Source organism: Lepidochelys kempii, chromosome 1 (assembly GCF_965140265.1).
Source record: "Lepidochelys kempii isolate rLepKem1 chromosome 1, rLepKem1.hap2, whole genome shotgun sequence".
In the NCBI taxonomy this organism is placed as follows: Eukaryota; Metazoa; Chordata; order Testudines; family Cheloniidae; genus Lepidochelys; species Lepidochelys kempii.
In genome coordinates this window covers 58,714,605-58,729,250 of record NC_133256.1, presented here as the reverse complement: position 1 = coordinate 58,729,250, position 14,646 = coordinate 58,714,605, and the positions used below count along the sequence as shown (strand labels likewise).

General features: G+C 40.5%; 2 protein-coding genes across 8 annotated transcripts in view; one reads left to right on the top strand and one right to left on the bottom strand.

Annotated features, from left to right (window-relative positions):
* Positions 1–270: 270 nt before the first annotated feature.
* Positions 271–2,227, top strand: LOC140910431 (E3 SUMO-protein ligase KIAA1586-like). The gene is given in 2 exon segments (XM_073341718.1): positions 271–618; positions 620–2,227. Coding segments are annotated over 2 exon segments (1,956 nt in total).
* A 7,340-nt stretch (positions 2,228–9,567) lies between these two features.
* RUBCNL (rubicon like autophagy enhancer) overlaps positions 9,568–14,646 on the bottom strand; it is a 51,791-nt gene continuing 46,712 nt past the window's right edge. For 4 of the 7 annotated variants that reach the window (XM_073344470.1, XM_073344475.1, XM_073344485.1 and 1 more), the window contains 5 exons: positions 13,633–13,871; positions 12,628–12,689; positions 10,811–10,964; positions 10,596–10,686; positions 9,568–10,084 (listed from right to left, as the gene is read on the bottom strand). In XM_073344470.1, the coding sequence (XP_073200571.1) occupies positions 9,975–10,084; positions 10,596–10,686; positions 10,811–10,964; positions 12,628–12,689; positions 13,633–13,871 (656 nt within the window). In that variant the 3' untranslated portion in view covers positions 9,568–9,974. The remainder of the gene's footprint in view (positions 10,085–10,595; positions 10,687–10,810; positions 10,965–12,627; positions 12,690–13,632; positions 13,872–14,646) is intronic. The other 3 variants (XM_073344514.1, XM_073344505.1, XM_073344495.1) reach the window with 1 other exon arrangement.

Genomic DNA, 14,646 nt, shown 5'->3' with positions numbered 1-14,646 from the left:
TCGTCCTGACGCAAGACAAACATCTCGTTTATTATTTTATTAACAGGGGTTGCACTTGCCTCGTTCGTGCACTTGCTCAACTCTTTTCTATAGAATTCAACATGACCAGTGAGTCATAGTCGGCCTGTTTGTTTCTAGGAAATTGCGTGTGATATTTCAGTGTGTAATACTAACTGGACTGTTATTCGAAGATTAAAGTTTTCTATTCAATATTATTTACTCTTCATAATGAAACACCAGAAAAGCATTAGTGACTGGTTTTCCACTAAAATGACAAAACCATTAGTCAGTAGTTCTAGTAGTGAAAATAATTATTTAAATACTGAAAACGCCAATGAAAATAATTTTGGTGATGAAAATATCTTAAATGTTGAATCATCTGAAAATGCGTTCGCAATGGAAGAGGATTTACATGACTGTGAAAATGTGGTACCCGAATGTTGGACTTCCGAGCAGGCACAATATTTTTTAAAGAAATATAATGGCTTGATAATTGAAGGCAAAAAACTTGGCTGTTCCCACTGTGCAAATATGTCACATTTGGGGGTCCTTGAAAGAAAATCTTTACACATTTCTTCGGAATGGCAAAAGTGTACTATTAAAGCATCTGGAACTGATAAAAAAGGTTCAGCAAGCTACATTAAGAAAAAAAATGAAGGAACATTTTGAATCAAGCTCTCATTTGAGAGTTATAAATGTTTTAAATGAATCTAAAAAAGAACCTCTCACTACTGTGATTAATAAAGTTACTGAAAAAAATATTGCAATAATCAGCAAAATTTTCAACATAGTTTACAGCTTAGTAAAAAGAAACCGACCAATGTCAGATATGGAGGATGAAGTAGAGCTACAAATTAAGAATGAAACCGATTTAGGGAACTGCCTACATTCTCAATTTTCAGCCATCAGAATCGTAGAGCATATTGGTGAATTAATAAAACAAATTTTTAGTAAAATCATTGAAAATAATTCAAAGATTTGTATTATTATTGATGAAGCTTCTACAATTTCAAGTAAAACTGTGCTTGTCATTCTTATAAAATGTGAATTACAAGATTCTTCACCAACAATTTTTCTCAATTTAGTGGAATTAGAATCAACAAAAGCAGAAAATATTTACAATGCTTTGAGAAATGCATTAACCAATACAGGATTTGACACAGAATATTTAAAGAAAAATTTAACCGGATTTTGTTCTGATGGCGCGAGCACCATGCTTGGACATAAATCTGGAGTTGCTACAAAACTCATTCAAGATTTTCCAAACGTTATAATTTGGCATTGTTTGAATCATTGGCTACAACTGGCTTTAGATGATGCTATAAATGATATTAATGAAATAAGCCATTTCAAGATTTTTTTGGACAAGATTTATGCAATTTTTCATCAGTCAAATAAAAGTCAGTTTGAACTTAAACAAGTTTCTGAAGAACTATATATTGAAATAATCAAAATAGGCCGTGTTTTTGGTCCACGATGGGCTTCTTGTAGTCTTAGAGCTGTCAAAGCGGTCAGGAGAGCTTATCCAGCTCTTTTCCTTATTTTTGAAAAAATAAATATATTTTCTGGCATGGAAAAAAGATTGAGAAACAAAGAATTTTTAAAAGACTTGGCATTAATGATTGACATTTTGGATGAAATTGCTTTATTATCAAATGCATTGCAAGCGAGACAATTGAGTTTAACAAAGGCAGATAAGCTAATCAAACGAATGATTGATTTTTTCATACAGTTAAAAGATAGTTTTGGTATACATGAAAATAAAATTAATGAAATGATAGAAAGTGATGCTTTTAAATGCATAGAGTTTGAAGATAATGTAAGGTTTAAATCACTGCCACGAGACAAAATAATAGAGTGTATTATTGAAAAAATGAAGGCAAGATTATTAAACAAAAATCACATTAAATATAAAGAAGATAATTTAGGTCATTCTAGTAATACACCTAAAATAGTTGAATTATTCAGTGTTATAGATCCCACTTCATGGAATATTGAAGAAGTCAGGTTACCTTGGAAATCAGGAGAAGAAAAAGTGCATGAGTTAAACAAATTCATAAAATTTGTAGTTGATTTAAATGATTTTTGTGACTTTGTAGAGAATAACATTCAATCAAAACATCTTCCTGATCCGGAAACAATAAGGAAAGCAAAGCAAATTATGAACACAATTGCAATTACTTCTGCAGAAGCAGAAAGCTTTTTTGTTGATGAATATTATTTGTAGTTGTCAAGGTTCCTTCCCCACTCTGAACGCTAGGGTACAGATGTGGGGACCTGCATGAAAACCTCCTAAGCTTATCTTTACCAGCTTAGGTCAAAACTTCCCCAAGGTACAAAATATTCTACCCTTTGTCCTTGGATTGGCCGCTACCACCACCAAACAAATACTGGTTACTGGGGAAGAGCTGTTTGGAAACGTCTTTCCCCCCAAATACTTCCCAACACCTTGCACCCCACTTCCTGGACAAGGTTTGGTAAAAAGCCTCACCAATTTGCATAGGTGACCACAGACCCAAACCCTTGGATCTGAGAACAATGAAAAAGCATTCAGTTTTCTTACAAGAAGACTTTTCATAGAAATAGGAGTAAATAGAAGTAAAGAAATCCCCTCTGTAAAATCAGGATGGTAGATACCTTACAGGGTAATTAGATTCAAAACATAGAGAATCCCTCTGGGCAAAACCTTAAGTTACAAAAAAGATACACAGACAGAAATAGTTATTCTATTCAGCACAGGTCTTTTCTCAGCCATTTAAAGAAATCATAATCTAATGCATACCTAGCTAGATTACTTACTAAAAGTTCTAAGACTCCATTCCTGTTCTACCCCCGACAAAAGCAGCATATAGACAGACAGAGACCCTTTGTTTCTCTCCCTCCTCCCAGCTTTTGAAAGTATCTTGTCTCCTCATTGGTCATTTTGGTCAGGTGCCAGTGAGGTTACCTTTAGCTTCTTAACCCTTTACAGGTGAGAGGAGTTTTCCTCTGGCCAGGCGGGATTTTAAAGGGGTTTACCCTTCCCTTTATATTTATGACAGTAGTGATAAAAGGGCGAATTTAACAATTACACATATCTCAAGCTTTATGACCATCAGTTTGTTGGGAAAACCACTAAGTTGGGAAAACCACTAACCCCCAATACCATATGTTAAAGCCTGGATGAGAAGTCATCGATCCGCATTAGATACCAGAGTTCGTGTATCCAACACCAAAGATTATGGAGAAGATCAAGAAGCCATTTGGAAATTACTACCTAATTAGTAATAAATAATGTACTTAAATATTCTTTAAAATATTGCTTGTTGCATTGTATACTTCAATATGAATCTATTACACTTTTTATTTTTAATAATAACTTAAGTAGTTCACATGTAATATTTTAAAATACAAGAAAAATAGGCATTTCATTCTTAAATATTATCGTTTGCTTACTCATACATCTCTTCTTTATATTTTCTTTTCAAATGTATTTTAAATTCATTTAAGAAAGCAATACTTTGTTTCTATTGTAATAAACATGTAAAATATTTTTTATTATTTTTATTGTTAAGTATGACTCCCAGTGACTCAATGCATTGCCACTTCTTATGGAAAAAAGTACAAAAAATACATACTATGGCACATCCCTTAAATCAGAACTTTATCGGGAACCGGTTGTTAAGATTTTGGCAGCTCATCACTGCCCGCGTCCCGACTCCACTCCGCAGCAGGAGCACTGGGCAGGGCAGGGGAAGTCCCTGTGCCCTGATCCCACACCCTGGCAGAAGCGCCGGGCGGTGGGGGAAGCACCAGAGTCCCGACCCTGGCTGCGGTCCCAGGACTGGAGGAGCTGTCGCTCCCTGCCGTGGCCTCAGGCCTGGGGGAGCTCTGACTCCCCGCTGCGGCCCGAGGCCATGGAGCGGGAACAGAACTTCTCCAGTCCGGGGAGCCACGGGGTGGGGGTGGGAGGGCAGAAAGGAGCAAGCACAACGCAGGGCCTCAGGGGCAGAGGCAGAAGGGATGAGGCCGTGGGTGGGGCTGCAGGTGGAAGGGGCAGAACAGGGGCGGAACTGCCAGTGGAAGTGGTGGGGAGAGGCCCCCCACTCGCTCTGGCCCGGGGCAGCCTTATTTAAAGAGAACGTGCCTCAAAAGGGCAGCATTACACTAAACAACAGTCACAACTACCTTGAGAAGCTTTCCTTGACTTTTCCCTTGTCTGCCTTGTAAATATGAATCTAACACTTAAGAGCTAGCTGGCTGCTCCTCTGGCTAATGCTCTGCACTCAAGTCTAGCCCCTGCAGAGGCAATGCGCGTCTGGAGTGAGACGGGTTCTCACGTCACTCTTGTGTCAGCTCTCTACTTAATCTAAGAGTTGCACAAATGGACGTCAAAGGGTTCAGTTCCTGGTTAAAGGAGGGTTGCTGCAATTCAGGAACTTGATGAAGTGGCAAAAATCATGGGATCAGCCAGAGACTATCCTATGAAAAAAAAACCATTTTCCTTCAATTATTTATCCCACCTTCTGCTATGAATTCCTCCTGGCATTTCGCTTAAACATGATTCTCCTTCCTTTCCTGTTCTAAATGGTTGCAGCTGTGCATTGTTGTTGCATTTCAGCCTAGAAGTAGCTACATTATAATAGTGAAGTGATTCCTATTTAAACTATTAAAGCAGATGGGGAATGTCAGAGCTACATCAATACAAGGCTGCTACTTGTTAAAGGGGGTCAGAAATAGAACATTAACTGTATAGTCCTTTGAATTTTAGAACCAAGTGTTTTGCAGAGGAACAGTTACAATCCCCAGAACCAAACCAACACCTGTGGACTTGGTTGCAGATGGATGCAAATCTTGAACTATATTATACTGAACTATATTCTTAAATGCAGCCAAGATCTCACAAGCTGGAACAGCCACTCTCATTTTGAGCCAAAATCTCATTAGAACAGCTCCAAGATTTCAGTACCATTAAAGCCCAAACCCTAGCCCATATTCAGCTTCAAAGTCCAAACCCGAGCCTAACCAAACTGGGATTTGAGCACCACCTTCTGAGTCAGTGTGTTACTAATAAAAGAAGACACATGCCGAATTCAAAACCACACTTTCAAGCACATTCACCCTGTAAAAGGGGAAGACAAGGAGTTAACCAGACAGATATTGGTTCTGAAAGAGGAAGCTTCTCAGGACAGCTGTGCAGTTACTTCTGCTTTCCTGCATCTCTACAACTGCTAGCAACGTGTTTACGCCTTGCTCTTTGGAAATGTCACTAAATATGCAAATTATTAAGAGACTGAAGTTAAGCATTGAGTTGACCCTGAAGCAGCACGTTCCACTCACTGTTTATTAAAGTCCCTGACAAATCCCAGTCACTGTGGGCCAGATTCTCTGTTGTGCCCTCGTTACGCTGGGCTCAGAACTGACACTGATTTTCACGGGATTCTCTAGCCCAGTGCTTCTCAAGCTAGCTGATGTGGAGGACCGGCAATTTCTTTTTCCCAATGTGTGCGCAGACCGGCAGCCGATGGTGCCGGTCCACGGATCACCACTTTAAGTAGCACTGCTCTAGCCTACATAAACTTGCCGTAGTTCCTAAGAGACCATTGCGAGCTAAGAATTGCTCTGGCTGTTCCCACACCTCTGCCATGCCCCTTCCCACCTCTGCCCCACAGCCTGCACTGGGGCTTCAGAGAGGGCAGTAAAAGCCAATTCTGCTGCCACACACCCAGGCTGGGGGAATCCCCAGCATGACATTGACTTTAGCAGTGGCTTCCATAGCAGGGACACCATTCACCTGGCTCCCCCTTGTGGCCAGAGGTGTTTCAATGGCACACTCCATCTTCCCCCTCTCTTCCGTGCCCCTTGGAAGCACTGGGTAGTCTCTCTCAAGGCTACCACCAGACCTCCCCTGAAACTGGGTCAGTAGCCCAAAATAATCCTCAGTGTCCCAAACACAAACACAGTAACCCCATAGTTCCAACCCATGTCCAATGCTCCTGATTACAACAGAGCCTTTATTCTATCCAGCAGAAGTCTAGCCTTCCAGCTCTGCCTTCTTTCCTCAGTCAGCACATGTCCTGCTCTGAGAGAAAAGTTGGCATTTATACTACCCTCCTGCTGAGCAACCCTCCTGATTGGCTGAAAGGGGGGTGCCCTGCCCCCACTACAGAGCTTCAGATTCCAGACCCTTAAAGTAACAGTGTCCTGGGATCTTCCCATCCCACTGTTAATTACTCAGGAACACTGCCTTTCTTCTGGTTTTGGTTGCTTCCTGAGCCTAGGATCACACCAACACCCCCTTGAGAGGGCATCTTCTGGCTCCCTTTAGGCATCAAGAACCAGTACACCCCATTACAGTTCCTTTTATGAGCAGAGGGGAAGGGGTGATATTCTGCTCCAGTGCATTCAGTTACCATATTGCTTCAGAGCAACCCTTATGCTGTGATTTAGTAATAATATCCCATTCAAAGGTGTCAGTCATTGCACTACTGCAGTTCCAGTTAATCTGTACTGGCACTGTGAAAAGAGAACTGAAATGTGTAACAGGATATTAACCAGCCACATCAATCACATTTGTTGCAACTGAAGTGTCTGCTGGCTCTTTGTAGAGGCTTTCCTCTGAAGCCCACATGACAGGGGAAATGGAGACAACACCTGGTCCTAATGCCCACAGACCCATGCTAATGCCTTGGACCCTTCTGTCCAAGCCAAACATTTTCCAATGTTATCCCCAAATAAGATACACAACACACCATTTTCAGTCTTGTTCTAGCTGCTATATGCCCACAGCTGTCTGGGAACTCCTCTGCTGCCAGAGGAATCCCCTGCTGGCACAGAGGATTTACCTTGTCCCCTAGTTTGGGAATGGAGCATGGGAAAGGGGGGCAAGCGGCCTGTTGTGTTCAGGTTATTCTCAGCTGCCAGAGTGGACCACTACGATAGGGCCTAGAACAGGCCCCAGTGCTGCCAGAATCCAGGGCCCATAGAGGTGGCAACTGACCACTGTTGAACATCCCTCCCAGCTTCCTCTGCATTGGGCCAAGCACAGTTTACATGCCCCTCAGCACTGGAGTCTTGATCTCTTGGTGGCAGCTTCTGCTGCGGAGCTTCCTCAGTACAAACACTTATGTCACAACCGCCTCTATAACCTTGTGCAGAGCGGCGACAAACCTCTTGGCACCTTCTGTGGCGCACAGTGGGGATTACAACGAGGTATGCCTGGTCATGTAAGTCTACGTTTTACAGTTTGTAATGGGATAAGTTAATGACACTCAGGACAGGTTAAAATGAAGTACTTTCAGCTCACATGCTCCACAGACAGCTGACTGGGCATTTTCAGTCCCTCTTTCCATGTTACTTCACATCACCTACTGCTACCTCCTTTTCCTATTTTGTCTTGTCTCTCGAACACGGCAGCAACATTTGGGGTTTACTATGGTAGTATTCTCCATTTCACTGCTTTGTTTCTTTGGGTTCAAAATACCAATAGCAAAAAAGTATACTTGGTTTACTTGAGCAGCCCCCCTCAGAAAACACATCCTATCAACCAGCCATCACTAAACAAACTGCCTCATGCTAGTTTAGCTTCCCCAAAAGCCTCATTCTGGCCCTGGCCAAGAGACAAATGACTATTTACCAAACTCTTGCGAAGCTCTTAGGGCATAATGTCCTGTTGGCGCTACCTGTTCCAGCAACTCTTCGACACTAGGGCTGTGAACAGACACAAATATTTCAGTAGGGTTTTATACTGTTGAAAGCAGCCCCATATACAGTCAATTCCCAACAAGACAAATTATAAACACTGTAGGGTGCCAAAGACACCCTTGACCACTGGAGAACTTTACAGGGCCTATGAATGGCCAAATTAACATCGAAGAGTGAAAGACCCAGGCTGTATCCCCAGACACACACACTTTTAATTTAAAGAAATAGACCATTTATTTGGGTCTGCGCTTCGACCAAGCAGGCGAGCCAGGATACTACAGCGGATTGAGGTATGTGTCAGTCCACTACAGAATTTCAGCAGCTCCAAAAGAACAAGAAAGATGAAGGGAAGAGGAGAACTGTAGGATATGAAAGTTCTGTAGTTATATAATAAATAGGCAAAGTGAAAAAACTTGTAATGCTTTTTAAAACACGTTTACCCCCTCCCCCTCCACAAGCTGTCCACAAGTAGCTTGTGATTTTCAAATTTATTCAAAGGTTTTTTATTGTTTTTAAACTCAACTTTTGATAAGTTTGAATTCAAGTGGTGATGCTTAGCAATGATTGGTCAGATGATTCAAGTGGTACTCAACCAGCCTGATTAAAATTAGCATAGATTATTTGTGTGCACATGCACAAAAACTCATTTTAACATTCCTTTCTGCAAACATTTGTGGTGAGAAAACTCATTCATTAGATTATTCATGGAAAGCACACACAACCAAATAAAGCTTAAGCGAACATTTTCCCCTTATTTAAACAAACCCAGTAGTCCTGCAAATTGTTCTATACAGGGCTAAAGGCAACTTCTTTCATAAAATGTAAATCCCTATAGTAAATCCATTAATGTGGCTTACTCAGTTTTGCGTTCAGATGCAGCAACTAACATTTGCATCACATTAAATGTAGCCAACTCTAGGTGTCTCACCATCTGACGTCACTCACTTCTCAGCAGTTTCATGTCTGTTTGCAGATCTCACATAACAGTCATCGATGATAATCTTACATCTATGCAATAAGCAGTTACATTTTGTTTCCAGCTACAGGAAGATAAGAACTGTATATGAGAACTTGTAATGTGTATTGTGAAAGATTTTCAGCTTGGAAGTGAATCGCAACAGCTACCAGGTTCAGAGTCCCATTCTCTTTTAGTACAGCATTAGTGTTTGAATGGATATTTAAGGGGAAGGGTGTTTGAAAGTCCCATAGGAAATTAGACATTGAATGACAGAAGCAGATCCAGTGTCTTAAAGGCATTTAGCTAGGGAGAAAGTACCTTTGGGACATGTTCTCCAGATCAATGTCTACAGTAACCCCTCCTGTAAATGTTGGGGGTCTCGGTCAGTGGGTGTCTGTTGCTATTGCAGTGAAGCTTGAACCACGTGTGCTGTCACCACACTGAGGCAAGTGCCACAGGAGTAGGAGTGAGTGATATAGGTTCAGGCAATAGCTCAGCACTTCTGAGTGCATGAGCCACTTCCACGGCTGGCTTCGTTAGAAGCATCTGCAGGAGCAGGTGAGGAAAGCAGTCCGTTTTCAAAGAGATACCCAGTACTTGGCCTGTAGAAGTCAGCAAGCCTGCAGCGTTGGACAGAGTGGATTCAGGGTCATGTATCTCTCTCTCTTTCTACATGCCCTCCCCAAGTAGCCTGGCATCTCTCAGGTTGGAAAGTGCTGCCCCAGAGTTTAGTACAGGTCTCTTTTTAAAACAAAACTGATCCACCATTTTGAATTAGGATGCTTACCAGGATAACATTTTCAGGTTCATTTTTTTTTTTTTTAAATCAAACTTGGAAGTCAAGGCATTTCTGTAGTATTGTTCCAAAGAGGAGAAAAAATTCTGCACATTTTATCACCTCTTGCTTGTAATAAAAATGTGACAGGGTTAAAAGAGTTTTTCAACCTTGTTTATTGTCTCTACATTGCATGCAAAGTTACATATGGGAACTGTCAACTTGTCAAATATAAAACAACAACAACAATAATAAAAACAAATTCAGAAACAAAAAGAGTAAAAAACCAATAGCAGCAAAATATTAATGATGGCATACACTTAAACTGATCACATTAAAAACTATTTTCTGTCAGGACAGGTATTCAAGCATAATATTAAAACGTTATTCTTTTTTTAAAAAGTCACATTACAAAATGTTAGCATGGCAGGATGATTTAAAAATACCAATGTTTAAAACAACATTATACACCCTGTAGACAGACGCCATATATATCTGTATCTAGTTTCTTCAGAGATATATACAGAAAATTGTGTGCCTCTTCATAGTAATCCAGTCTCACATAGCCACAGATGGAGCTTCCAAAAACATCCTCCGAGCAGCTATTCTCAGACATTTGGGGCACTCTCCAGACTTGAAACACTGACTGTGGAAGCACGCTTTGCAAACTGTTTACACACACAAGCAGGTGGGGAAAACTGCATCAATAATTGTATTCCTTGAAAGATGGTAGTTTATCCCGATACGAAAGTAACTGAAGAAGACTCATGACCAGGACAATGAAGCACAATGTAACAAGGTTAATTCCATATTTTGATCCCAAGCCAATGAACCTTGAGGTCAATTGGAGTCTTTCCATTGACTTCAATGGGCACTGGATTAGGTCCAGAAAAATCTGATGTAACAGCACTACATTTGCTATTTCAAACTCAAACAGATATGTAAACCCATACCAAGAACACACTTGAATTTTGTTTTAACTTACATGCAGACAACACATCCAAGTTTTCAAATACACAATAAACTCACTGAGACAAGAGAGTTTGAAATCAGTGGGACTACTCACATGCTTACAATTAGGCACATGCTTAAGTACCTTGCAGATTCGGGGCCTGAAATATTATACATGCACGCACACACGTTCTCACAAGAAAGAAATAGCTTTGGGATGGAACATACCTGTACATCTTTTGCATGTGGCAGTCTGAAATGGGAAGAGTACATCTGAGCTCTGGCAAAATTCACAAATAAATCCCTTGGCTTGACAAAGCTAGAAGAATTGAAAAAGAGTTAATTACTTTTTTGATGTTTATTAAAAGTTCATATTTATAAAAAAAATATGGTCAGTTGTGGCTATTCTTCAGGCTATATACCAGACATAGCGATTCCCTTACCTCGCAGTTTTCTACATGAGATGTGGAGCTTTTTAGAATATCCCTGAGAAGAGGCACTAACAGCCCTCGTTTAATCTTCACCAAGTCATCCATTGAGAACAGATGCAGCTCTGTCGTCAGGTGGCTGGAGACCTGTTCAAATTCTTTCAATACACTACAGATTAAAAAAAAAAATTAAATTACAAAGTGACATGTTTATTGAGAGCATGTTTATCAAAACATGTAAGTAAGTGGAGACAGCCAAGTCTCATCAACCAGGAAGAACATAAAATTGATACCTCTATACACAGCAGAACTGAGTTAAAGGACACTTGTGAATTTTGCAAAAAGCCTGAAAGTTATAAAAAATTTTTTCCTGCTTCTTAACTAACCGTAGAAGAAAGGCTATTAAGTCTTGCCTACCCAGTTCCTGCTCGAGTGTTTGTTGGAAGGCTACAGTGACAACTTTCTTGGCTTGTGGGTGAGGGCGTATGGGGGTCATTATTTAACATAGCTTTTTCTCCCAAAGTTTGGAGTTCAATAAGTATTCAAACTAAAAAAAAATTCTGTTCTCAATTGTGGAGGCATGAATCTCGTCATATGCAATAACCCCACCCATTCACTGATCATCCGCAGAATGCTCACACAGAAACAGCATCGGCCGCTTGCTATTTGAATGCACACAAAAAGAAGTAAGTGATTGTTGGGTTCTGATGTGGTTGGGGGGGGTTTTGGTGGTGAGTGTGTTAAAAAGCCTTTTAGACTATTCAGCCATTGCAGCAAGCGCAAGAGGAGCACTATTGTTGTGCATTTTAACTTTCATTTGCTAACCATAATTGGATGGAGAAAGAGTGCATCAAAAATGCTTAGTTTTGACAATAATATTTTCATCAGTCATTGAATCATTATTGTCCCTAGCCCCACGGTAGAGAGAGAGAGAGAGAGACTAAACATTTACTTTTTTTTTTTTTTTTTGTAATTTTATTAATTTATTTTCTTATTTACTTGCCTGGTTTATAAAAGACCTCTAATTCTGTGGGTGTAAGTGATAGCATTTAAATGTCTTACCCAGAACTCAGCTCAGTGTCCAAGTGCTATCATCTGCACCCACAACTAATTGCAGGTGCAAAACAAAGGTCCATTATTTTTCCATTTTATAGTTACTACATTAAGCATTGCAGGCAAGCATTGATTTAGACAAAAAACAACAACATATCCTGGAAGAACACCTTGCTTTTCTTTAAACCCACCAATGTTCCCTAAAGCCACAGAGAAGTTAGGCTGATTGTGTAATGAAAGAAAGTAGTCAGAGCTGCCTAACTCAGGCAGAATATGCACATTTTCTACAGCTTGTTTTGTGTCATTAGTTAATGAAGATGGAATGAATACAGTCTACTAAAGAGCCATGATTTGAGCAACATATGGAATAACCACTCTAGTCACCTTAGAAAAACTTTGAACAGACATTACATTGCTGAGCAAAGACACTCACATTGTTCCTCCAAGAGGAATAGTATCAGAAGGACAAAAGAAAAAAATCTGCCAAAAATTATTACACACATCGAATCATTAATCAAGTCTCATAAGTGTTTCTACAATGGCACTGGGGAAAAAACAAGCTGCCTTATAAAATACACTATCACTTGACATTTGCAATAAATAAATTTGCAATAGATAAATTTGCAGGGGAAAGGAAGACGATATCAGAATTTCTGTTGATCATACAGAACTAACTTCCTTAAAAAGTACATGATTAAAAATTCATCTGGAGGGGGAAGCTCCATGAATAACTATTGTACTTCTACCAAGTATTTGCTATACTTAATCATGCTCCATACCTTTCAGCAAACCTGCAGGTTTTCAGTAGTTTTTTAATATGCAAAAGCTGTTCTTGCATCTCCTAAAGGATGAAGGGTAGATAAATGTAGTATTTAAAATGAAAAGCAGAGCAGCATATTTAAACATTCAGAAGTGTTTAAGAGCAGTAATTTAGACAGTAATATTTAAAAATTAGCATTTCACCATAGAGCAGTTTTAGTTTAAAATTAGGAAAAATACAGCAGAAGGTTAGACAGATCAGCTATATAATGCACCAAAAGGCCTACCCCACAAATGCGTATGCATGGCCAAAACATACAACCTGAAGCTGCAGGTTGTTCCTGCAGGATCAAAGACTAGATAAAACCAATTGCTATGCCCCAGGGCAGGGGGAAGAGTTTATAAGCCCTTCCCTTGGGTTCACAAGAGCCAATAGACTTGTGCTGAACCCTTTTGTCCAACCAGTCAGCCACAGAGCCACCTCCACTCCCCAACCCACAGGGAGGTCAGTGTGCCCACAAGAAGGGGAGGGGGAGTGTGAAATCCTTAGAGGAGCCAACTGTTTTCTTTCCCCTGCTGGCCCAGACACAGCTGCTTCATGGGCAGAGAGAGGCAGCCAATCTAACTGCTCGTCTCTCCTGGTGGCAGGTACTTGTTCAATAGGGCATCCTATTCCCTGATAAACTGGACATCTCTTAAACAAGGTGGGCAATAGGATTGAGGCTCCTAAAACCCCCTCTTCCCCATCCCTTTAACCCTCATCGGAGTCGATAGCGGTGGGGTCCCAGCAGGTGGATTGGAACAGCGGGAGAAAAGGGAGGCAGGTAGCAGCCCTCCTGCCCTCAGGTGCTACAGGTAACAAATGAAGAATCGCTTGCACTGGATGAGTTATTACCGGATAGTGCCCAGATATGTTACTTAATAAGGCAGCAACCTAATTAAACCAGATTCCTGGGGTCTAGTCTTTCTTCTGGCAGCGTGCAGGACAATGCCACACACTTCAATTACAAAGAAGCTGCACTTACCCTGACTCTGTTCAGTTCCTTTGCTTTTGTATAGAGGGTTTTGTTGATACACGACACATTGAAGATGGGGTTTTGCCATATGCTGAGCAGGAGATGTTTGGAGAAGTTACAGACATAGTACTTTCTGAAGTCCCATTTAATCAATATTCGGGCAGGGATGGAAGTCTGTGCATGGCTATGGCAACAGTCACAGAAGTACTTCCCCAGGTAATCACAATAGCGGAGTCTCCTGATGTATTCTGTGGCGGGTCAACAATGAAGAATGGTTCTTTAAAGAATTACCGTATTGCCTTTTAACTGCGTCAATCCAGTAATACATAATTCAGATCTACAGAAAAATGGGCTGGGCTGGGGGGAGGGGGGGGCTCCTTGTTTTTTGAAGAGGTAGACTCGTGGTCAGATTTAATATTCTGAATTAAATATGGAAACCTCTTTTGCAAGACTGATCATAGTTATATCACCATCAAAATTTACACAGATCCTTATTGGAAACAGTGTTGGCTGCTTCCCCAAAACAAGTTCAAGACTGGGGCTTGTGGTTACAGGTGTAACCTAACTAATTCCTTTGCACAGTTATTGTTAACGATTCTTTGAGTCTTTGATGTCAACTCAAATATTAATTTTGTTCTGCCAGTCATGAGCGAGTGCCTCTCTTTGTATAATGACAGGTCTCAGAGTAGCAGCCATGTTAGTCTGTATCCGCAAAAAGAACAGGAATACTTGTGGCACCTTAGAGACTAACAAATTTATTAGAGCATAAGCTTTCGTGGGCTACATCCCACTTCATCGGATGCATAGAATGGAACATATAGTAAGATAATATGTATATATACACACATACACACAGATAAGTTGGAAGTTACCATACAAACTGTGAGAGGCTAATTAGTTAAGATGAGCTATTATCAGCAGGAGAAAAAAGAGAGAAAAAAAAACTTTTGTAGTGATAATCAAGGTGGCCCATTTAGACAATTGACAAGAAGGTGTGAGGATACTTACCTTAAGGAAATAGAT